The 25,750-nt window shown below is 40.7% G+C and overlaps 3 protein-coding genes across 3 annotated transcripts; 1 reads left to right on the top strand and 2 right to left on the bottom strand.

Moving 5' to 3' along the window:
• Window positions 1–283: 283 nt before the first annotated feature.
• LOC111216884 (claudin-3-like) lies at window positions 284–1,533 on the top strand. The gene has a single exon (XM_022738527.1). It carries the CDS (start codon window positions 431–433, stop codon window positions 1,076–1,078), a length of 648 nt encoding a protein of 215 aa, XP_022594248.1. The 5' UTR covers window positions 284–430; the 3' UTR covers window positions 1,079–1,533.
• An 8,447-nt stretch (window positions 1,534–9,980) lies between these two features.
• On the bottom strand, window positions 9,981–14,479 carry LOC111216949 (THAP domain-containing protein 5-like). The gene is made up of 5 exons (XM_022738614.1): window positions 14,328–14,479; window positions 12,301–12,484; window positions 10,925–11,742; window positions 10,585–10,771; window positions 9,981–10,431 (listed from the first exon to the last, which is right to left on the bottom strand). The coding sequence occupies exons 1-5, from the start codon at window positions 14,399–14,401 to the stop codon at window positions 10,312–10,314; spliced, it is 1,383 nt and encodes a 460-aa protein (XP_022594335.1). The 5' UTR covers window positions 14,402–14,479; the 3' UTR covers window positions 9,981–10,311.
• Window positions 14,480–15,325: 846 nt separating this feature from the next.
• On the bottom strand, window positions 15,326–23,060 carry ppp5c (protein phosphatase 5 catalytic subunit). Its single transcript, XM_022738400.1, has 14 exons — window positions 23,012–23,060; window positions 22,016–22,150; window positions 19,534–19,775; window positions 18,630–18,777; window positions 18,364–18,485; window positions 18,210–18,275; window positions 17,889–17,987; window positions 17,618–17,723; window positions 17,240–17,382; window positions 16,630–16,717; window positions 16,480–16,520; window positions 16,168–16,346; window positions 15,990–16,071; window positions 15,326–15,836 (listed from the first exon to the last, which is right to left on the bottom strand). The coding sequence occupies exons 1-14, from the start codon at window positions 23,058–23,060 to the stop codon at window positions 15,774–15,776; spliced, it is 1,563 nt and encodes a 520-aa protein (XP_022594121.1). The 3' UTR covers window positions 15,326–15,773.
• Window positions 23,061–25,750: the final 2,690 nt, after the last annotated feature.

The following is a 25,750-nucleotide window of genomic DNA, read 5'->3' as shown; positions in this document are numbered from 1 at the left end:
TTACTAAATAAAATGAAATACCCACGTTTTCAATCATACAATAAGAGAACTGTTTTGATATAACAACACGTGCAAAGCTCGGTGCCCTTTCAGCTGTACAGGGCCTCTTTGTGGCCAGGCCCTTTGTGAAGCTGGCCGTGTAAGCTGATAGCAGAGACTTCTGAGAGTGTCCAGGTCCTTCCTCCCCCTTTTGGTGATGTCAGCTCCTTCAGAGACTCCGCCCCCACACCTGATCTGCCTTATAAAGGATACTGGTGAAGTCGAGGCAACAGATCATCACACACTCACAGATGCGAAGCCTGAAATTAACTTAATTACTAGTTGGGATTACTGGTCTCTGGTTGACTCTTCCACTCAGCAGATTTTTTTTTCTGTGACCTCCTCACAGGTGTGACACACATTCAGCAGCAGGACAGGAAGACGTTTCAGTATGTCTATAGGGCTGGAGTTGATTGGTATCTCTCTCTGCATTTTGGGATGGATTATTGCCATTGTGGCATGCGCCCTCCCCATGTGGAGGGTGACGGCCTTCATCGGCAGCAACATCGTGACAGCTCAGATCATCTGGGAGGGTCTGTGGATGACCTGCGTGGTCCAGAGCACAGGCCAGATGCAGTGTAAGGTCTACGACTCCATGCTCGCCCTCTCCCAAGACCTCCAGGCTGCCCGCGCCCTCACCGTCATCTCCATCCTGCTCGCCATTCTGGCCGTGCTCATCGCCATCGCCGGGGCCAAGTGCACCAACTGCATTGACGACGAGGCATCCAAGGCCAAGGTGGTGATCATCTCTGGGGTCTTCTTCATTGTATCCGGGGTCATGCAGCTCATTCCTGTCTCCTGGTCGGCCAACACCATCATCAGGGACTTCTACAACCCTTTACTTCCTGATGCTCAGCGGAGGGAGCTCGGGGCCGCGCTGTACATCGGCTGGGCAGCTGCTGCCCTCCTGGTGCTTGGCGGCGGACTCCTCTGCTGCTCCTGTCCGCCACGTGAGACCAGATACAACCCTTCAAGAATGGCTTACTCTGCCCCGCGGTCTGCAGGCGGCCCAGGGTTAGAAAGGAAAGACTACGTATGAACGAAGGTGAAGAGGGAAAAGACATTACTGAATCTCACACCTGCTCCCCACACCAAGCTGAGGGCGTACTGAGGAAAAAAGGAGACTCCGCAATTAAGGATGTGTTTGAATTTGCCTTTAATGTTAAGTATCTCTGAATTAGGCTCCTTGTTTTTCAGAGACTGAAAAGGATTTGAGTGGAATTTTGTTTGTTTCAAAACAAATCCAAAAGATTTTGTTTTTTAAGTTTTACGAGCGTTTACGACTGAATAGTTTTTTATAAAGATCGCCATCACTGCTTCATGTGTCACCTTCATAATAAGGCACTTCTGTGTACAAAATGGAAGAACTGAACAGCAGCATTACCAACAGGATCATGTGTTGTAAATACTGTAATCTGAATATCATTGATCACCTGTAACAGTCACGACAGACAGTAACTGTATCCAACGCAGGTTTTCGTGCAGTGTGTTAAGGGGGGGGGGAGGTGGCAGTGTGCACTGAGGCAGCACAAAAGCACCACAACAATGATTATCTTTGTGTCTTATATACCATTGCCGTACATGTATCTCACAAGTGTTTTTTTTTTTTGTTTTTTTTAAATAAACATGATTTTTTTTTAAGATACTGCTTGTCTTGTCTTTTTACCCTTTCATTTGCTTATGCTTTAAGATAATGCTCCGTTTAGGGTTTTGTTTTTGCGTATTCACCTCAGCATGAGTCAGTAAACCGGTAACAAAAAATGACGGAGTGCGTTCTATCCTTTGTAAGAGAACCCTGACATTCAATCCTGAGGGCCACGTTACCTCCAACTGGCAATTTAACCACATGCGCGCTAAACAATTAGCTACAGGATCAGTTAACGGGCAGGGGTGAGAAGTGTGAGCACAGAGGAGTGGAAGTCATGCTGGGCAGGTTACATGATTTATTTGTCTTCTCACCCTTTTGACTTTAGTTATCATTGGATGCTTGGCTGAGCTGGCATGCTTCGTTCTAACACCCTGCCACATATTTATACAATTAAACACGTTCATTTGTGGGAGCTGCCCTGTATCACCACACACTTCTGCTGATGACTGAACAGGATGTACTGGTAAAATCAGAGGTGCCTTGCAAAAGCACAGGGTATTTTTAAGTGAAAGACTTTGTCTTCCAGGGGACCAGCCTACACTGTTCCAGCTTGGAGCCTCCTGGCAGATTCCTGGATGTAACTTCCCTCCACTTTTTCACTGTCCTGTTTTACAAGCTGTTTCTAATGAGGAGATGCAGCAAAGCAGCACACAGTTCTTTAGACTCCAGAAGATTCAAAAGACCCTATGAGCCAGAGTTTCCATGATAGACGTGAGTCGAGTCTTTCAGTCTTGTTCCAAAAACACATGCAGTCACACCTGATGACGGCAGCAACTTAAAAAATTCATGAACATCTCATAGTAAATATGGGAGAGGTCCCTTGCTGTATCACATTACTTTCCAACTGTTGTCTCTTACTCCAATATCAGTATCACCTCTCACCAAGGACAAGGAACTGCTTGACATCTGGTCATCATTACAGTAACTACAGAGCAGAGCTCATTTTAAATTGTAATGAGTATTCCACAAGTTTATATTCAAAGGTTTTTTTAATAGATACGACTTTCCAGAGAAAACTGCAACAGGTCGGTAGAGGATTGGTGGTTCGGTCAGGAATGAGTTCACAGAACAAATCAGTTGGATGGAATATCTGACTTTTGAGACATGTAACAGTCATTTAGACGCATCAAGACAAAAAAGATTTCCCGTTGCTGAGATTCTCAGAATTCAGAAAGACATTTTAAAGTTCCCATATTTTACACTTTTCCACAACATCTCAATGTAGTTTTACATCTCCTCTCTCAGGATTCTTGCTAGAGCTCTAGTTACAACAGGTTGGTGAGCCAATCAGAAGAGAGGCTCTGGCTGTGCTGGGGGCATGGTTCAGGGCAGTGAAGGTATAGTTGTGACATCACAAAGTTATAGAAGTCCTGATGGCTGGTTTTAAGGCTCAGTCTCTGAATACAGGCTGTGTGCATTTCTCTGTGGACTGAGGCTTTGATACTTTCACAGTATTAATATAGAACCTAGACCTGATCTATAATCAAACAACACATGTAATACAATATGGGATCTTTAAGACCGAATCACAAATGAGGAAATATATTTCAGATTGGACAATTGACAAAACAAGTTAATTTTTGATTTGTGTTCAGATGAAGTCAGATAGTCTAAAGCTGTAATGTATGTCATGGTAAATGCATAGCATGCTAACATGGCCGGTTGTGTGACCTTACTAAAACATAAAATGCATAAAATTGCAGCAATCTTTGAATGTATTACTAGTTATTAGAAATTCATCTGCTGAAAAAAATCTTCCTCTCACTTATCCTGAAACGTGGGTTTACTGGAAATTACACAAATGCTCCACATTTTCAAATCTTTACTGTTTGCTGTCTAATAAACTGTATGACTGTTTTCTGTTGTTTTTTGTTTAGAGTTTTTTGAGTGAGAAAGGTCGAGATTTTCATGTTTTGACAAGAAACTCAAAAATCGTCAATCATGTACCAACAAAACTATAAATCAAACAGTGACCACGTAAAAGTCCCTGAGGCTACGATGAAACTGAATCTCATCAAATACCTAAACCTGGGTGACTGAGGTAAAGGGCTTTCTGTGAGTGTCTGTGGTCATGCTCCGCTGGCTCAGGCCAAACTCTGGTCACATGACCGATACTGGGGAATGTGAAGGGCAGAGAGGTTGCCTGGCACCTGAAGTCAGAAAGGAAAACCCCCCCCCACCCCACCTCCCTGAAAATAACACAGGCTCACTGTGTCCATTCAGTGGGAACTGAGGTTTCTTGCCTGCAATCGCAAGAAACCCGAATCCAAATCTAAACAGAGCCACAAAGGAACTGATCCAACAAATTCAACAAGAAGGTTTCACAACCATGATATTTACTGTTATGTGCGCACGCACGCACACACACACACAAACACACACAAACACACACATAGACACACCTGTATCACTCAAATATTCCTATACTTGAATCTCTCCGTCATGTTTGTTCCTCTCTGAGACAGAGCACTGACTAAAAGTTCAAAACATTAAAACATTAACTGTAAGGTTTGTTGGTTTATAACAGCCACAAAACCGAAAGGCTGTCTAAGCTTGAAATCTGATCTGTGACTCTGCCAAAGGAAATACTGTAAGCACAATAACAGCAACAACACAACAGCTACACAACAAAGACGGTATCGTTGTTAAATTGAATTATATCATGCTATTTTATCCATTCACTGTAATTTGTTCATTCATTCTGACACATTAAAATCACCTTAATATTGTCATTGTCATTGCTCCTAATGTCTTTAGCTTTATTATGCAAATCTTAAATGCTGTAAGAATAACTCTCACTTCTTGAAAAAAAAATCTCTTCTTGAATAAGAATAAGTTTTGCATTGCATTACAGTTATTTAATGGAATACATTTAAGTAATTATGTATTCTACATTCAATTTAAAGAGTACAATTAAAGGTGCGACAGACAGGATAACCAGATTATCAAACTGGTGTTTTTCTTTCAAGCAATTTAAGACAAAGAAGATATAACACTGAAAATTAAGATTTGTTTTTCTATAACTTTTCTATAACTAATCAGGAGGTGAAAACCCCATTAAATCTCTGAGGCGACCATCATTAGTCTTTACCAAAATACTGTGAGGAAGTTAAGGGAGGATGGCTGTTCAGAAAGGTATGTGCCACAGTATTACTTAGGTCAAGTTGTACTGGCAAAATCCGTATGTGTATGCACGCATGTGTGTGTGCGTGTCAGCCTATTAGCTCATTGGTGAGGAAAAAGTGAGCAAATGTACCTGCTAATAAATCCAGCTCCCTCCCTTACATTCCAGCACAGTGTTTGTCCAGCTGTGCAGAGATAAGAAACATTCACGCTCACCACCGCTCAGGTTTGTGGTAGAACTAGTAAGGTTAAAGCTCGTTTTGGTGAGACAGGAATCTATGGAGAGAAGAGAAAAGGTGGGTTATAAGGTTGCCGGTTCAAAAAGTAACCCCACCACATTAATGAGTGACCTTCTCCACTCACTGAACTGCTGCAGGCCCAGAGGAGTTCAGTGAGGCACCTTAAAAATGAAATGAATGTTAGGATATCACATCAAAAGATAAACATAGTGCATACATCAGACACTTTGACAGATTGAGGTCAATCAAAAAATTCCTCCTCAGTCAGATTTGAAGGTCTCAATGTTACAATTCAAAGGAATTGTTTTATTTCTTTTATCATATTCTTCTTAATTTTAAAATGACTGCATCAAAAGAGGAGAGTGCAATAAAACCTACCTTTCACAATAAGGCACACGGAGGGGGATTTGTCCAAAGAAACAATCAGGGGAAAATATTCTGCTGCCCTCAGGTGGTTGGATTCAAAATCTGCAAGAAATCTTCAGTTGCAGCAGTTTAATGTAAAGCATACTACACTGGTTATTATAGGTTGTTGTCATATGTTGTGCAATAAGTGACACAACTAAAATCATTCATTTAGACTGAAAGCACAAACTGTTCCTCTTCTCGCTCTGATTTGACATCTAAATCTCTTTTTCTGTGTCATTCATTTTGTTTTGCAAAAATAAGAATTATGATTTATTTTGAAAGGGGATGATGAGATGGAGGAAGTGGCATTAGTGTGTTTAATGCATCCTGATGGAAAGCTGAGATTTTTGTGATTCTGACATCTGATAATCTGATGTTATAAAGTTTCTGCAGGTGTTTCAATGACTTCTAACTCTAATTTTTCATTCAAAAATCTAAAAACTTTTTATTATAGCACAATTGAAATACAACAGACAACTACTGGATCTGCTTTACTTTAACAACTTGATGCAACACCAATGTGTTAATACAGATGTAATCTTGAACTGTAGTTTATCATTACAGACGCAGAGCTGCTGCAGGTCCTCACGACCTTCAGAGGAAATTTAAGATCATAGCTTCACAGAGGTGTCCAACAATGTGTCTGTATCATCCATTGACACTCATCATCTCTGTCTCTCGCGCACACGCACGTACGTCTGTAAAAGTCATGGCAACAGAACGGTGACGCTTGACCGAGCTGCAGACCTGTCCACTCTCTCATTTGCACTTGGACTTGACCTGAGTTAACCCCTTTGCAAGACTTGTCTGTTGAAAAGTCGAACTCTGGAACAGCGCATCCCCTGGAAGACCTCTGCAAACCTCCTCAGGAAAACAACCTTGGAAAACTACACAGAAGAGACACCTACAGAAAACTCCTGCAAATTTCATCTGCTGAAAATGGCTTTGGATGGACCCCCCATGGAGGAGCACCTGCTTGACCCGCCTCAGACGGTGGATCACCTCCTTTGCAGGTATCTTCTAATTTTATGCCAAATGCATTAATTAATCTCCCGGATCTAAAAAAAAAGGTGTTTTGTGTACAAAATTAGCAGTAAATAAATGTAACTTGTTGAATATAGAGATAAAACATTACTAGAATGTTAGTGGGTCTGTTAGGAAAACACAGTTTTGACTGATACTCGACGTTTTTTTGGTGTAAAACTTTTATTACACAGTAAGAACGTGCTCAGTTTCCCGGGTCAGGTGTGGAGTGTGTTAACAATTGTGTGTTGACTTGAAAATATTGTTATTTTCATTTGATTGCGCCAAGTTTCCAAATTTGGCTTTGAAATTTTAAGGGAAAAAGATGGCGACCGGGCCTTTTTTTGAAAAATGCCAAAAAAAAATTTTTTTGTTGTGACCATGGAGACGATGGAATATACATCGGCACGTCAGAACGTGCAGGCCGAACCAGTGCAAGGTCCGCTCCTCTGTGTGGAAGGTCCAGTTTGCTTGTTGGGATTGTTGGAATTTAGCTTCAAATGTTTCCTGAGACATTTAAATTAACAGTTTATCACATTTTTGAACTAATTCTCAGACAAACTCCCAAAAACGCAGCAATAGATCAGTGTTGTAAGTGAATAAAAGTGTTATTGAACTGAGGCTACAACAACAGTCCAGTGATCAACTCTTACAGCTTGTACTTGATTAGAGAGGCATGTCATTTTAATAATTTATTGCTGTGCTATGCATAGCTGTATTGAAATATGATTTGGTATTTTCAGCACAGCAGCATCAAGAGACTAGTTGGTTCACACAAAAGTACAGATGTTTTTGTGGAAGTTGTTAATGCATGATTTAATTAAAATGCCAGTCGTTCAGCGTGCGTAATTACGCATGCACTTCTGGCACAAAATCACTCAACTGTCCACATCACATGCCTTTATGTAAAAAAAAAAAAAAAAAAGTGACATTAAGTGTAATTATCAGTCTGATATCTCAGTAATTTACTCATTATAAACCTAGAATACACTATAATATAAATACAATAATGTATGATAATGTGTATACAGAACGAGCTACATGCACGTTTATTCATATAATATCACATATTTAGCAGTTCACAGATTACTGGTCTGTCTCACTGATCATTACTCTTTGCTCTGTCTCTCACTCTGACCCCTGAGCTGCTGTTCACTGACGACAGAGAAGGTGAGCGTGAGCTTCTGACTTGGAAAGAAAGTGACTTAATCTATAGAATAGTTTGTGATATGAAGACATACACATTGGTGTTATTGTGTGAACCTGTTCATTCTTATATTAAGTATATTTATTGTTATTATTATTATCTACTTAAGATAATTAGTCTCATTAAGTGATCTAGAATAGTCTTTAATATAAAAACATAGAAAGTAATATTAGCTACACACTGTATGTTACACCTGTTTATACATATAATATCATGTTTATTAATTCAAAGGTTTATTTGTCTCTCACTAACCATTATTTATTGTTCTTCCTTTTTACCACCTGAGCTGCTGCTGTAAACTGTGGATGAGGAAGGTGAGTATGAGCCTCTGACTTAAAGAAAGTGTGCAACAACATAATGTAGCGACAGTAATCTATACTAATGTGTATATTAGCTACATGTGTGTTTATTCATATAATATCAATTATTTATCACTTATTCATCTACTGGTCTGTCTCACTGATCATTACTCTTTGCTCTGTCTCTCACTCTGACCCCTGAGCTGCTGTTCACTGACGACAGAGAAGGTGAGCGTGAGCTCCTGACTTGGAAAGAAAGTGACTTAATCTATAGAATAGTTTGTGATATGAAGACATAGTCATTGGTGTTAGTGCTAGTTTGTAGTATGGTCTACGATATGAAGACGTAGATTGAAATTTGTGTTATTGTTTGTTGTGTGGACCTCTTTACTAAACCCAAGGTCTTTTCTTGTCTGTGTCACTATTATTTATTGTTCTTCCTTTTTACCACCTGAGCTGCTGCTGTCAACTGTGGATGAAAGGACAATAAAGGACCGTCCTCTCCTTTTACTCTCTTGTGGAAACATTATAAGAGAATAAAAGTTTTCATTGGGAGCTTAACAGTGCGTGGACCTACTCTATTGTATACTGTTCAGCTGAAGGAAATGATTTGCCATCCAGCCTTAAATGTCCTTGTATTCCTAGATTTGAGTGTGAGGTACAGCTGTGAATCACCAGCAAAGACGTGACAGGAGATGTTGACTCCTTAGAGCTTAGATGTCTTGTTACCATGTTCTTCTTATTACTTTGCTCATGTTGAATCTACCCATGTTTTTCAAAGGAAGGAATGTACACTACACTTTACAGGCAGTGGAAAGGTAACAGGTGACATTTCCAGTAGCTGCTACATCTGTCGTTCACATTTGGTTTTCATCTGTATCAACAACCCCTGAGAGGCAAATGAAATTCTTTTTCTCTGAGAAGATGCAAGAAAAAAATTTAGAAAAATTTCACAAGTGTAAATGGTAATGGTTGTTCAATAAACCAGCAGTGTGGGTGTGGGTGCAGCAAGTCTCGTCACCTCGGATCTCCTTTCCTTTCTCTGCTTGGTTTCTCAATTCAACAGAAGCCTCTTCAGACGTTTCCTCTCGTTAGTCCACCTCCTGCCTCAGATTTGGTTTTGATGAATGCTGATCTATCACCCTTATGATGCGGGGAATATCTTCTTCCTGTAATCCAGATGAGATTTACAGCTTGATACAGCTGCTGCTCCTGCTGCCACCTAGTGGAGAGACAGAAAGTAAATCATTAGAGGAAAAACACCTGTTGCATAAACTCAAGACAAGAAGCAAGTTTTCTGAGTAATTTGGATCATTTTGCTGAGTCCAGAACTACCTCAGATTTTGAGGATGAACCCAACTACAGTGATCTATAACCCAGTAAAACTATTAGATTTGATGAGTATCAAGTTCATTCCTGTAGCTGTTTCCTTATGAGTTTTAAGTTCATTAGATTTCCTGGAATAAAAAATACTATTTAGAAAAAAGATTTATCTTCACAACTACTCTTAAATGGTCTTTTCATGTTTGAATTCCCTGAAAGGCAAAAACTGGAGCCAATTGTACCGATATGGAGATTGCATCAATACTGAACTACCTGACAAATCCTCATGCACACAGTAAACCTGTTTTAGAAACTATGAGCTGAGCTGACAGCTGTGCTCAAATCAGCTCCACCCTGTCACTGTTGAATCGAAGCATTATGTAGAAACATGCTCAGTGTTACCTGGAAACAGAACTGAAATTCCACGAACCAGACCTGCAACTGGTAAAATATTTACCTTCATAAAACAGGTTGTTAATTCATTTCCTTTACTCCATCCTGCTGTGTGAGGAGAATATGTCAAAACTGTCAGTGATAATTAAATCACTCTTTCTCATACGCCTGTACTTGGCTGTATAATCTTTGGTTCTTTTAATAACTAATACGAATTTATAGCAAATACAGAAATGAAGCACAAACCTAAATGAAAGTTGTTTTTTTTTTAATTTGATATGTACAAACAAAAAATACTTTAATAAGTCAAACACAAACTGGTAGAAGGAAGGGCGGGGTAGAGGCAAAACTCTTATAAAAACACATTCAACATTGTCCCATATTACTCATCCATTATTTGTGCAAAGCTCACAACAGATCCAACAGGCACTGCCACATTTCATACACAGAGCTCGTTTTGTTAAGAGGAAACAAAACACAACTAAAAAAAAAAAAACACACACAACTAGGTAGCATTTTGTTTTCAACAGCGTTAGCCATGTCGCTTAATTTTTAGCACGACGGGCAGCAGACAGACACACAGATGGGATGTGCACAGTCAGTTGGGCCTCACAGCTTTTCCCCTGCATCAATCAGTGGAGTGTAAAAGTACGCAGCATCGTCCTCCTCATAGATGATGGCCACAGTCTCACCGGCCTCTGTCACTGCTGCACTGGTCTGTATGTAAGCCTGAGGGGAAGGGGAGACAACAAAGACTCAAGGCAAAGTTTGACATTTTCAAACACCAAAATATACAAGGACACTTTTATTCCGCCAGCTAGAGGAAACCTGAGAATAACGATTAGAAATTTTATTTTGAAATAACTTTATTCGTGTCAGTACCCTCTCGAGCAGCTGCAGTCGCTCTTCGTTCAGCAGGTTGCTTTGCCTCAGCTGGCTAACCGTGTTCTCCAGACCCAGAAGTTTCTCCAGGTGTCGTCGGTGTCGCTGCTGCAGCACTTTCACCTTTTTCTGCAGCTCGGCCACAATCGCCTCCAGCTGCTCTTTACTCAGGCTGTTCTTATGGTAGCTGTTCATGTAAGAAAAAAAAAATGCAAAGAGACTGTAAAAACTGTAACACAGTGAGAGAATACAGGAGAGTAAAGCATGAATACTTGAACTGCTCTTCTGCAGTAATTTCAATGCTTTTATGTTGAGATTCACTTTTTGTGTCGGTGCTCACCAGTGCTCCTCCAGCTGGTGATCCTGCCTCTCTAGGCTATCGTCCTCTGACTTGTCATCATCTCCCTCTCCGCTGTCTGTGTCCAGTCTTTCCACAGTGAGAACCAGGGACGCGGGGGAAGGTGGTACATGTTTGGACACTATAGGCAGTGTGGATGTGATGGGCTTGGAGCTCAGAGCGGATGACAGCACTGTGTCCGGGGAGAAGGTGAACTTGGTGGAGGTTTCACCGGGGAAAACGTTTGGTATCGTCTCAAAGTAGGCGATGACTTGCGTTTCATGGCCTTCTTGGATATCTAAGAACTCCTCCGTGGTACAAGTCGCATCTTCAACACTGAGAGAGGCCGCAGCCTCATCGGCGCAGCCAAGTGTGGAGTCACTCGAGACCAGCCCGTGGCCCTGAGTTAAAATGGCAGCAGCGATTCCACTCACAAGCTCATCTTGCCCCTCGCCAACAGCGCATTCAGACATCACTACCACCTCTGTGTTCTCTCCACTATTACTCAGATCATCTACTGTCTGGAATAAGGTTAAAGGGAAATTTGCCCCCGTTTCGAATCCGTCGAATGATGCCAGCGTGTTCAGTTCTGTCCTGAGAGAAGAATCAGATTCTCCAACATCGCTCGGCTCCACCAGGCTGGCTTTGCCCTGCTGCGATGGGTCGACGGTGATCTCGTACAAGTGCACCGTGTGCAACGTACTTTCCACCTCCACAGCGTCGACAGCCCCCGTCCTGTCACCTGACACCATTATGCTTTGATTACCGTCAGCGCGAAGGCGTTTTGGCGTCTTCTCGCTTTGATCCGTGGCTTTCCGTTTCTAAAAAGAAGCAGCAACTTAAGAGTTTATTATTGTAAGCGCAACACTTTCCTACTGACTCAGGAACGTCATCAGAATTGGCCAAAGTATGGTAAGTCTTTGTAAATTGCAAATGATCAATTCAACATGTAAACATCATTTTAAGTGCAGATAATAAAAAAAAAAGAGGTGGTGAATTTACTGTCATTTTTTTTTTTAACTCACTCTGTTTAGAATAATAAAAAACATTCAAAAACCCTTTTCTGCCTCCTCTGGTTTAAGAGCTGCACATTTAACTGAGCAGAGAAAGAAACTTCCATGCTGCATAAAGCACAAATACTTCAGAGAGGTGATGGCTGAAGACCTAAACACAATTTTGTGTCCTCTGGCCTATAAATGAAACAAAGATTGTAGAGAAAAATGCATTCAGATGGTACAAATATTAAATAACAAATTCCCTTGAATAGCCATTTCTTCATGACTTTGGTATTCAGCAAAATAACACAGATATAATTACTTGCCAATCTTGTGCAGCCCTAAAATCTCAGTATAAGACTGTGGTAGGTCTCTTTGTTTTACCTCGGCCTCCTGGAAGACTGTGGGCACAGCGTCGCTCTCCAGGTAACGGATCCCCCATCGCACCTTGAAGCACGAAGGTGGAAAGTGTTCGTGGCAAATGTACTGATGTCGAGAGGGAGTCCAGTTCTCACGTCCCATGTTCCTCAGCCACTGCTGCAGTCGGACCGGGTCCTGTAGAGGGAACCTAAAAGACGATACAGATGTGAGACGCTGGTTTCACTTGAGCTCCTTCAAGTGAAATACTGTCAAGATGTTTGGAAATCGGAGCTTCAAAACCGATGCTGCCATCGGGTAACTGACTGACTCTGTGGACTCATCGCATTTCGGCTTGTGACACGGTACAGAGTGTAATTCAATCCAGCGCAGGCACTTTTGAGGGCAGTGGTTAGTAGTGATGCTGTATTCAAGTCAAGTCAATTTCTATTTATGTAGCACCAAACCGCAACAAACGTTAACTACAGGTCTAAGCATACGCTTTATAACATTGATTACAGAGACCCACCAATTCCCAATAATACCCTGTATGATTAGATACACAGTACCAGTCAAAAGTTAAAGGTTTCCAGTGTTTTGTGAGAGGTTGACAGAATATCAGAAAGACATTTTGAGATGATACTGACAAATACAACAAAGCCACAGCGCTCATCGTTCCTGCAGAGCTTGGCTACTGCATTCATTTTTATTTTATTGAATCCATTAAGCCTAAATGTTCAGTATAGTCCACGTTGTTCTGCCGTCAACATTACTGTAAACTCTAACTACTAAATGAGTGTCCAGGCTCTGTGTCTATTTCTCTCGCTCTCTTCACTTCCAGATGTTACGGACCTGGATCTTCGTCCTCCGGGACTCCCAGCCTCCTCCTAGTTTCTCCTTCTCCAGCTGTGTGTTTGTTTCCTTCTCCTGGACATGTGAATGATGTGCTTGGTCTTGCCTCCTGTGTGTTTGCGTAGGCCGTCCTCTTTCCAGGTCTTCATGGTGGAGAGGAGAGTGTGTGACTCAGGTCCTATCTGTTGGCGCCACCTGGGACTTGCTCGACGTCCACCCTGACCATATTCTTCATTAATGTTTACAATCTTTAATGTTGTCATCCTAATTGTCCATAGTGTAAATCTACTTTGTTGTTCTATTTTGTACACATGACATCTATTGCATGTCTGTCTGTCATGGAGGAGGTAGAGACAGACTGTTGCTCCTCCTGAGGTTTCTTACATTTTATAATCAAGTCAAGTCAGGTCAGGTTTTTGAGGATTTTTATTTTTATTATTGTTTAATTATTTCTTTTTTAAAATTTTTTCTAAATTGTTAAGCTTGAGGCAAATTTATGATTTTAAGTAATAAATCAAATTTGACCTGACTTTACTTGACTGATCCAGCTCGAGGATTAAGATGATGACATCACTACAATTTGTCGTGTTGATCGATAAACCGTGGCTGGAATCCACAAAATAAAACTGACATTTCCAGTTGGCAGTTTATTAAGCTGTTTCACAGAGGTGTTGTCCAACTGTTTGATGTCAGATGATAAACACTGTGGTGCTGGTGAACTCTATTACATTACACAGAGGTGTTTCTGATATTTGGCCTATCCTCATTGACAAAAACCATAGAAACTCCGGCTTCACTAACTGACCATGAAGTTGGAACAACACCTCAATTCAAAAACAATTTGAATAAAAACTGCTTACAAAGGTGGTGATAACAGCTTTACCTAATAAACTGCAAGCTGAGTATGTCTTGAATTTGCCCGTCAGTCAAACTGAGGCTCCATATCGTGATTCAATCAGGACTGTCAAAAGATCAGAAGACACAAACGATAACGATAGCGATAACCAAGCGATCACACGGCGCGGGTAAATGCTAATTTCCTACGACTGCCATGTTTCACTTCATATTAATGGGCCAAACTATTGTAAAACTCGACGTGGTGAGACAGCGTTTCTTAAAGTTAGATGATGCGTCTAGCAGCGGCACCTGATCAGCGAAGTGAGCTAGCTAAAACACTTTTTCTTTAAACTCAAACATCTTACTTGTAGAAGCTCTTCCTGTCGCTGCCGTTCCCGGAGTCATTCTTACAGTTTGGGACCGAGCAGTATTTCGGCATCTCGGGTCGGCGTCGTTGCGGCCGCTTCCTCCGCGTCCAACTGGGTTCACAACAAGGTGAAACTCGTGCTGTGTGTTGTCAACGCGTGGCGCATGGTTGACGACTGACGATCAGCTGTTCAGACGCGTGACGTCAAATAAATGCGACTAGGAGAAACGCAACTCTGGCAATGACAATTATGTGTAATAAAATAACATTAGGTAGTTTTTTTTTTTTTTTTTAAACGAGCATCTTCATAAGTAGAAGGTGAAAACATAAAGAAAGATACCAGCTTATTTCTAAAATCACAGGACTTGTTTTTTTTTAATTCAATAATTTTCTCCAAACATTACACGGAATCTTTAAATGATACAGTATATATACATATACATCAGTGTATTTTATCTAAAAAGTTGAGGGCCATTGGACAATGCAGCTGTGCGTTTCAAGACAGGATTGCATTTTGGACGTTTGTGTACTGAAGACATCCACATAGGGGGGGTAATAAGTCACCAGTAATCGAGTGCCATCAGTGTTTGCCTTACACCAAAGCTAGTTTGGAGAGTAGACTGTGCGGGAGCTGCCGGGTGAGTGGCACAATGACGGTCAAGGATGAAAACATGGAGAGCAGCAGTATCTTCCTTGACAGGAAGCAGTGCAGCAGTGCAAAATAAATGTTACCAGCTACATGAATGAACCAGCTAAATACACCACTAATGGCAAACAGCACCTTTCAGAGTGTACCCAGAGACAATCCATCTCTTTTTTTTGGACTGGGATCAGAACATGTAATTATATTTTGTATTCCTGCAAAATAAAAAATAAAAAGACTGACATACTGTAGGATGGTTTGAGAAACACTGATAGACATGCTGCTCTTAACCCAGTTTACAATGCTCTAAGCTGTGTACACAGGCCAACAGTACAATGCTAGGTTTCAGAGTCACAAGATGCATCTTGTAAAAACTGAACAATCATTTTCATCACAGATCTTTGGTACATACCATCTGCTGAGTATAACAAATATTTAAAAACCAAGCAGCTCCAAGGAGACTCATCTCAAATTCTCAGGGTTGGTTTTTTTACCCAGTGATGGAACACATGAGCGAGTAAAAGGACAATAGAAATGCGGGGGTTTTCCAGTTTTAACTAATAACATGGAAGGACGTGTCCAGTTTTGGACTGGGCTGAGCTGGTCTGGTCTAAGTGATCTCTTCCCATTTGAACTACACCACACGTTTTCTGCATACAACTAGTGGAAGTTGGTCGGGGAGAGGGATCCCTTAGGCTAAGCATGAATGAGAGCATGTCCAAGCACTGGAGGAGTGAGGTGGCTGGGATGGTTCGGGTCAGATGGGAGGTCATCAGTGTCACAGACAGATTAGCGTGGCCTCTACATCATCCCCAACTGCATTAGCGTGTTGGCATATGCCATGGGTTTGACATTCGGATGAGGCTGTAAAGGAGAATGAGGGGAAGAGAAACATTAAATCTGACAAAATTATGAAAACAAGACCAATCTTAGTACAAAAACATCTTTTAAATTAGATATCCCAATTCCCAGACATGTGGTTAATGGGTATTACTCTTTACAGTAAGGCATACTGACCACAGCAGTGAACTGGTGAAATTCTGGCTTGAGGTCTGATGCCCTGAGGTGAATATACGCTCCTTTGTTTCCCATCTGATCACTGCGGGAAGGCAGAATACAAGACACAATAGTCAAAGTGAATGGCTACAGTAACAGTTGACTCAACACTTTTAAGATAGCCGGCATGATCACGTACCAGTAGTTGGGTGCTGAGAACACGGTGATGCACTTCCCTGAGTGAGTGACCTCGTAGCCCTCAGCTTTGACCTCATGACTACGCACGATGAAGTCCAGCTTGTTCTGTTCCAGGAAGCGCTCCGTCACATCTGGCCCGAACTGACAACTCACGCCTCGCTTGCTGATCGACCGGCCATTCTGCATGAGGGAGAGAAAGAGAAATTGTTAATCCAAGATAGAGGTGGACTCAGTGCTGCTCTTACATAAACTACTGGATACTCTCAATCAAATCAAATACACCAAATGAGGTGCTGGGTGGGTGGGAACTGACCTGAGGCTGTGGATCTGACCAGAGGAGGTCACACATGGGACCTGTGAAAAAGTGGAGGAAGGTGTTGAAATCTAGCCGTTCTCCTTTCTAGAGATGATTTCTTGAAAACCAGTTTTATACTGATGGTACATTTGCAGTCTGACCCCCTACCTGAGTCTGGAGGCTGTCTGTTCCTGTCAATCTTCCTGAGGTCCTCCAATGTGACACCATCTTCACTGAACAGCCCCCCATGCATAACCTGAGATGGAGAATTTCATTAGGACTGTGTGTGTGTGTAACAGTACAAAACATCAAACCACTGCAGATTGCAGAAATCATATAACAACAGCTAGTGTCAGTAAGATTCAGGTAAATTATGGCTGTTTGTCTGTCTTCAGTAACAGCTGTGATATTTAAAGAAGACACAGTGATTGTAAATGAAGTCAACTTGCAAGTCTACTATTTCTCTGCCTTATAATGCATCTCTCCTGGATAACAAGGCGTGCAAAGATAAGACTTGTTAGTCTAGTATCTTTACTACACCAAACCACTTTGAGGTAGAAAGAACATCTACTCTATTCTGAAACCTTTTCTGAAAAATAACAAAACTAAAATCTCTTAAAAAGCAACTTCAACTGTATGAATGTTTTCAGTGAAGTGACATCTACAGTTAATCATTTTTATAAGTTTTAGTCTGGAAATGATGAATTCCTATTTTAATGTAAAGTTAAATGTCATACGTTTTGGCTCCATCAGACTTTTAATATGGAGAATTGCTTACCAATACTTTGTTATTGATACACTGTGCAAGAGGCAGCCACTGGAAGACCTCGCTGAACAGCTGGAACATCTGGGCTGTGTACTTGGCCTTGACCTCCCCTTCAAATCCATACATCTGGTTCATGTTGTCCGTCTCATGGTTACCTGCAGGTACAACCTTGGTTATTATCGTATAATTCTGTTTAAACGACTTTGTACATAAATACAAAGTCTGTAATTCAACAGCAGAAACCAAGTGACATGTGCACACAAAATGGCTACTTAATGCCCACACACATGTACTAAGTGTGACACACTATTATGACATACTCAGCAACATCTGCAGACACTACACATGCATTCATTCACTCATACACATGCAGGCAGTGAGTGCTCTCACCCCTAAGCAAGTGGAAGTTGTCGGGGTAGAGCAGCTTGAAGCCAAAGAGGGTAAGAATGACCTCAACAGAGAAAGAGCCGCGATCCACAAAGTCACCATTGAAGAGCTGAATTCTGTGGTTAAGAACTATGACGCACAAGTTCTCCATTTGGCTTTTGGCTGTTGGCTGTTGTTGTCATATTAGACACAGAATAGTACAAACACGTAGGAAAACCACATTCAACACAGATTTAAAGCCTGATGTGTGACTGTCTGCAAAGAGAAAGGATACATAAGGGTTGGTCTCTGAGGGTAAGCCGTTCAACTTGAAGATGTTGAGGAGATCGTAGTATTGCCCATGGGTGTCACCACAAATTGTTATTTTTTCTGTCTGTGGCAAAGAAAAACAGAAGACTTTAAATCAAGTCCAAACAAAAGATGATAACAGAAATAATATCACAGGAATATTTTGTATTTATTTGCTGTTGTGCTGTGAGTCTATAGTCCTCTTACAGGCCGACCACAAAGTTGATAATCAAAGATTGAAATTCTAATGTTGCACTCAATGTTCAATGTAAACTTTCATTCACTTCACTAAAGATCAAATCCTCACCTCTTTTAATGTGATTTCAACCAAACTTGGTAGTTTTGATAGAACATCTTTAACTTGCACCAAAATCTGAAAGAGTACAAAAATGTTTAATTACAGATACAAGCAGGTTTCCCTCAGTGAGTGTGCTGTATTTCATATGAACAAACCTGTTTACCTGATAAGCACACTTTCTGTGCAGCTTCTTCTGGTCTTGGAACCAATCCATCATCTCATTCATGAACTTCATTGAGACCTTCCCATCTTCCAGTTTGGGGCCAACGTAGTCGTCCTCGATCGCTGCAATACAAGGTCGGCTTAATATCAGATGAAAAGCCACAAAGTACAGCAAAGCAGCAAATAGTTCTCATCAGTGCATTTTGTTATCCTTAGCTCCTGTTTCAGATTGTTATGATTACAGATGATATATTTTTTATGACTTACTCATATTTTCAATGTCCAGTGAGTCAACAACAGATTTTTTTATCTCATCGCTGGCGATGGCTCTCTCAAAAGCCTTCTGTTTCACAATCTTGTTACATTCCTGATACTTCATCCTTGCATCCTTGTCATTTGGTCGAACTCTTACTACCTATCATCAGAACAGAGAAAAGACATATATTAAAACACACTGGTTCATCATGAATGGGCATTAAGGCAGACATAAGGGCATTCACTCAGTGTAGAGAACCAAATGTAAATGGTAATAACAGTATATCAAAGATCTAATTTCTTTATTATGCAAACACTTTCTTCTGGATGAAAAATAATTGTCTGGTACTGTAAATGTACAACATTTACATTTATTCACAGTTATTCACTGTTCTTACCTATATATTTTAGAATGTATGGGCAATCTATATGGCATTTAGTTTCAGTTGCAGTCTATAAATACATATAAATCCAGTTCCAACCTCTCATAGCTTCATGAGGATTAACTCTCTGTTGTCATGGTGCTCTGTCTAGTTTGTACAATAAATTGCTATGACTATGGCTGAGCTTTAGAGGTCTTTGTTGTCACAGCCCTGGTATATTTACACTGCTTGTTATGAGACGGCACGAACAACAATAGACACCAAATTAGCAGCGTCTTTACACTGGATCTAATTGGCATCATGACTGGATTAAAGGATAATCCCTATTTTTGGGCTGTTAAGGCAACATGAAGAGCCTAACTCAAGGTGACAGATCAACAGATGGAACTGGAGAGCTCTTTCTTTTGAGAAAATCAGGGAAAAACATTTACTTATACTGTGAACATTGCTCGTGTCCTGTATGTTCTCAGTTCAGAGTGCATGACAGCTAAAAGTCTGCACCTACTAATCGCCAAAGATCCTCCATTTCTTACCGTCTCGTAGTCCTTAAGTGCAGCCTTAAACTTGCCCAGTGCCATGTTGGAGGTGGCACGGCGATAATACCCCTTAATGTAGTTCTTGTCTATCTCCAGGGCCTTCGTAGCATCCGCCAGGGCATAACCATAGCACTCTGTGCGTAGGTATGCCAGGCTTCGGTTGCTGTAGTAGATGGCATTGGATGGATTGAGCTCCAAGGCCTCTGAGTAGTACTTGATAGCATTTTCATAGTCTTTCTCTGAAAAACAAATGTCACATCTTCACTGGACAAACACGGACTTTGTAGTTCTATAAAGTCCCTGTAAAAATGTCAAACACGCTGCAGAAAGCACAAATCACTGCCTGCAGTTTCACTGTTTACTGTCAATCATGTTTCAAGTGAAAGTACCAAACATTTCTTGGTATCTGCTTTAGTTTTTCTAATTTGACAACTAGAATTTGGGTTTGGGTTTCTGACATTGAGACAAAACGACACTTTGTGCTCTGGTGACTTGTGTTCAGCAAGATGTGTTTGATATTTTATGTACATGATATTTATTTTATTAATTCAAAGAATTGTATACATTGAAAGACAATGAAAATATGCCTTAATTGCAGCTGTAAGTAAAATAAACAATATCAATAATATGCTTCATTTAAAACCTCAAGATGGATAATTTAACAATAATCTGTATGCTTTTATTAAATATTTAACCTACAGTATGGATGGGCGATATGGGCTGTGAAGAGTAGTAATGTAGAGATTGTTCATTTCAATCTGCTAGTACAGTCACAAAAACTGTATCAGTAAATCCAGGAGCAACATTTTAGCTATATCACAGTGTTAGACTAATCAAAATCATAAATGACATTTGAGGTTGAGTTACCATATCAATAGTTTTGTCAATAGATACACAATATTTCAGCTCCAGGCCAAACACACTTACATCAGTGCTTGGACAAAAGGGAAGTTATGATACGCAGTGAAAATCATCCTTTAATCCCATTAGTGAGCATACTGTAAGGAGGAAGCCACACCACTGCTAACCGAGTGCACTTGTGCTTAACAGCCATATAGTCTGTTCAGTGTGACCTGCTGTATGTGATGGAAAAACTGCAATAGCTTAGAAGCCAATATCACCACTGTGATGCATGCTATTCTTATTCCCACTCAGCATGGGGGACAACTACATGTCCAATTTAACTGCTAAATATAACAATTGCTATTGTGTACAAAACCCAGAATGTAATTTTAGACATTTCCTGGATCAAGAGTCCATTTGTAAATTCAACACACAGCTAATATGATAATGCACTTTGGAATGAATGTGCAATACTTGTTTCTACCCACTTGGGCGTACTTGATCATACTTGTTGATCTAATTTTGTTACAATAACTTTATGAACAGGTCATATACCTGCCTTTACCAACAGACAACAAACTAAATCAGATTTTCCAGTTATAATATGTATTAATATTTGACAATAAGCCAGCAATGCATGACTGGCACAGTTTTCAAGTTTGACATGATGAAAAATGTAAAATAAAAAAAATAAGTTTTATATTGGGATAGGTGATGGCACATTCAAACTGCAACGACTCTGGATGATTATTAATAAATAGCTAACCTTGTTCTGTTTATTATTTTACTGTAGTAGACGGAGGGTAAGAATCCTGCCCATCCTACTACAGACAGCCTTTCCATTACATCTGCTCTGACTCATCACGGCGTCAGCCCTGGTAATGCCCAGGCCTCTAAAACCATCAAACTTCACCCTACAGGAAGCATGTCATGAAGGCACACTCTATAACATGCCACTGGCAAAAAACTCCAGTGTTTTGCTTTTGGGAGAACATATGGTTGAAATATACTTAGTTTAAGTTACAGGGCACCAACGGCAGAGAAGTTGACTATGCTATCGATGCTCCTCAGTCAAACTAAGTCTTGGACCAAAATGGGAGTTCAACGTGACTATTAGCATTTAGTTGCCCCTTTCCCAATGAACTGACGTCTAGTAAGAACGGATACATCTAAGTTGAAATGTTATGCATTGAAAGGCATAAGCAATACAACACTGAACGTTACGAGCCTCGCTGCTGCTCACATGCGTCGCTGGCGGCAGAAATTTCTAGTTGTTGTATCTGAACCTCCCATAAAACTACACAATAACCCAACAGCACGACCGAATAAAAATAAAGGGGTCACTGCTGAAGCCACCAGAGAAGATACCAAATCTGAGCAAGTGCACAAATACAAGACACGGGTGACCCCGTGGGTTAACAACGATGCTTTAGCGTTAGCTGAACTAGCTAATCCAATGAATGAGGTTTACAGCTAGCATGCTTTCTGAGCGATGTTAGCTTAGCTTAACGTTAGCTACCGGCTCCCGTTGGAGCGTGTTGCAACACAATCATGTCCTCCTGTAATTAGCGGTGACATCTTTATCTGTTACAAACCGCAAACAACAGCCACTGACTTGACAGGTCTGCCAAATTACCTTTGAAGTACTTATTCGCCTTCTCCTTGAGTAGCTCTGCATCATTACCTCCCTCCGCCATCTTCTTCTCACTGCCGTTTTCTGATTCGTGCGCCATTGGCTCGACGGTCGCAAAGGTCGCAAAATCTAAGTTAACTTTAAAGGATGAAAAAATGTCACTGCAAGAGGAAGATTATGTCTAAATATATGGAAGACACAAAAAAGTATTTTCCAGCCATAAGAAAATTGTAATTACATGTAATTTTTTAAAGTTTGTTAAAACGTTTATTACTTGAAAAATATAACTTGTATTGTAGTCAACACAAAGAAACTTCAATACAAAGACAAAAAACAAAAGACAAAGTTGAGTCTTTCTTAATTAATAAGCCTAATGCTAAACTACGGTAATAATACACCAGGTTACATTAAACTGCACCCTTCTGTTGTTATCTTGTGTTGAGGTTTCTACGCCTTAGATGAAGACTGTATGTTTTCATATTGACTGTGGCTATATTCCGTGTTTCCCTGTCTAGCAGTTATTTTCTTTGGTGTCCCATTAGTTCAATTAAAAGTATGTATGTGAGGGACACTGACAATGTCATTTAAAAAAGAAAGGTAGAAAATATCAAGTAGGAATATTTCCATTTAAGTTCTTTTGATTTATTATCCAGCAGGGGTCAGTATAGACTTTCACTCATATGCCCATGAAATGCTCATGAAACTGGGCAGCATTACCAGTTGAATTTGTGGGCAACAATGAGGCTGCTGATAGAGGGAATTACATTCATGTTTGGTTAACCAGAAAAATGTGCAAATGGTGAGTAATGAGTCATTGAATCATTAGTTAACGATTAGATTAGTGATCCATGAAGCCAAAGTTCCCTGGCTTATCTTGAATTATGGTTTTAATTTTTAGAAATAGCCTGTTCTTGAGTCTCCATCTCTCACTGAGCAGCAATAAATTTCCAATTAATTAAAATGTAGGCTTGTGTAACAGAAACCTACAGCCCCACTTACAATTCTTCTTGGTCCTCTTCCAGATGCCTCCAGGCAAGTTTCCTTCCATCTAAACACAGCAATGTCGGCCTCCGGAAAACCACAGTTACACCAGTGAGGGGACAAATATGGCACAGGTGCACATCCCCACAACTTTACTCACTCACACATGGCATCTGACGCACCCCAGCATCACATAACTGGTTTGCAAAAACATCACGCAACCTTAAGCGAAAACATCCAAGCTGAAACACCTTTCATTCACCAGAGACTCCACACTGTCTGTGGTCAAAAAGTTCTGTGGGATGGTGAAGTCAGGAGAGGGACATTTGTCTTGTGTACCAGAAAGGAAAAGTCAACCCTTTGAGGAATTGGTTTGTGGTTTGGTATGTTTGGGTTTTAGATGGTTAGGGTTAGAAGTTCAACAGAATAAGAGACGTTCAAGAGAACCATATGACACGGAGGATACAGCCCAGTCCAGTCTGCTGCCCTGACTCACAAGCGACATCCCGCAGTGAAGAGTAAGAGGCTAAACAGTCGGGTGACTCACTGTGACCCTTGTCGAGCACTTACTAACCCCAGAGTGTGAGTTCACTTTCTCTTAGCAAGATTACCTATGACTCGTCTCTTTGTCTGAGCGTCTACGTCTACTTCTCTGATGGTTTTAGTAGTGCTTGAGGGAGGGGGAAAAAAAAAAAAACACGGTGAGATTGAATGAGAACGAGCTGACGTTACAGCCTCAGCCCCACATGAGAGTAAACGCAGACAGTGAGTGGGAGAGACAGTGTAGGAGGGAGAGAGGCAGAGAAAATCTGGCTTGCGAGGCGAGGAGGACGGAGGAGGGAAATTGCTGTCCTCTTGGGTGTACGATGCATGAGCGTGGGCTTTGGAGGGGTCCTGAGAAAGTTAAAACAAACACAAATGGAGGAGTGCAGAGATATACGAGCAACCAGAGAAAGAGACAGATGAAGGTCAGGGAGAATGTGAGTGACATTCCAGGGCCGCGAGCCAATGAATGATGAGGCCTCAGCGTGAGTGGAGTATATGTTACATAGGCCTGATCCAGACCTTCTTACTATTTATTATCCTGTAGCATGTAAGACCATTGCATAGTGTTTTGAACATCCCCTTTTAGTCTTCTCCACCCCTTTAACTGTCATGCCAGTGTTTTGTAGAAGCTGAAATTGCAACAGAGTCTTGTTTCCCCTCCTCTGCTCCACTCTGTCCAAATAATTCACTAATGAGAGCTTGACTTGAGGGGGTCTGTGGGGGGTCGCACTTATTTGAACCACATGTTTTTCTAGTGGGCAGAGCAAAGGACTTCAAGCTAAATCAAAGATAAATTGAGAAAAAAAAACTCATCCTCTTGAACCCCACCCTTCCTCCTTTTTCTTATTTCCCTCTATCTCGCTTGTGCTTGCTTCAGATATTTGGTTCAAGTGTAAGCTGGCATTTTTTTTTTTTTTTTTTTGGCTGATGGTCTCTGAGTCATCTACGAATTGCGGGGGTTGCTCACATTATACGGCAGCATTACAAAGCCTCTCGTTCATGACCTAGTGGAACCTCCTGTTGATCAGTATAGCCATCTGCCAGTGTGTAAATCAACGTCCTGAAATGACACATCACATGTTCACTGAAAGTTGTTTGCGCTACGGGGGAGTGAGGAGTTGGAAATTTCATGCAAGTGGAAAAAGAAACGTGATGCATACCTGCCTAAAAAGTCTGCTGCTGGCTTTACCTTTCCACATTAAACCCCCCCCCCCCTTCTATTTCCCCCTGTGTTTCTTGGACTTGTAACCAGGGTGGTTAGGGGTGGGGACAGCAGGAGGGTATAGAAAGCAATTGTGTTTATATTTTGTTGAGCGTCTGTTTACATTTCTCGCAGGGCTGCTTTAAGTTTAAAGTAAAGTTGTTACCTTCAGTGCTCGCAGTCACTCACAGTCGCAGTGAAAGTGCTGGTGAGCAGATATGATTTTATAAGAATCCAGATAAACAATTTTTTTTTTTTTTTTGCTTTATTTACTTCTTAAAATTCTTTTCTACCGTTTCTATTCAAACACACAACATAGTTAGACTGACAACTATGAAGTTATTCAATACAATCTTAGTTAAGCGGTAGTGACTGATGCTCTATGGTGAACTTAAAGTTAACTAAGTCTAACAAATAACAATCCTCAATAACTTAACCCCACATTTAAGAGGAAGACTGTTTATCTGTGAGTGCTGGTATTCTGTTCGTTCTGTTTAGATAACAACACTGCATTGCATAACATTGCTGGAGTATTTGGAGATGTGCATGCTGCTACAGTCTAGTGTCTACCAAATCCTAAATAACCGCTCAGTTATTTTCTATACTTGATTATAATGACAAAAAATATAAGTTTTGCTGATATTTATCCACAGCTTGAGAAAACAGTGACTGTTGCAGAGGCTGTTTCTGTTGACATGCTGTTTCTCCAATAAAAAGAGGATTCATAAAACCTTTTTGGCAATTAGCAATAGAATGAATCACTACTTTTTAATTACCTGTCTCAAATGACTCTGCCATCCCTCATCATATATATTATTTTTTGATTTCAGCACTGTAACTTTGATACCCAAAAGCAGTGTTTCTGCCATATTTGCTGGTAGAACAGACTGTGAGTATGCACTGGCATGTGGTTTTATTTTTAGAAGATTTTCCAATCAAACAGGCAGTTTTGACTCATGAACTAATACAATAAGAATAGTTGCATTGGCCACTGAAACCACGACTCCATA

The sequence above is a fragment of the Seriola dumerili genome, unplaced genomic scaffold (genome assembly GCF_002260705.1).
Source record: "Seriola dumerili isolate Sdu_G_001 unplaced genomic scaffold, Sdu_1.0 BDQW01000036.1, whole genome shotgun sequence".
Taxonomy (NCBI): domain Eukaryota; kingdom Metazoa; phylum Chordata; class Actinopteri; order Carangiformes; family Carangidae; genus Seriola; species Seriola dumerili.
The sequence above is the reverse complement of the archived record's forward strand: the minus strand, read 5'-3'. Positions and strand labels throughout refer to the sequence as shown.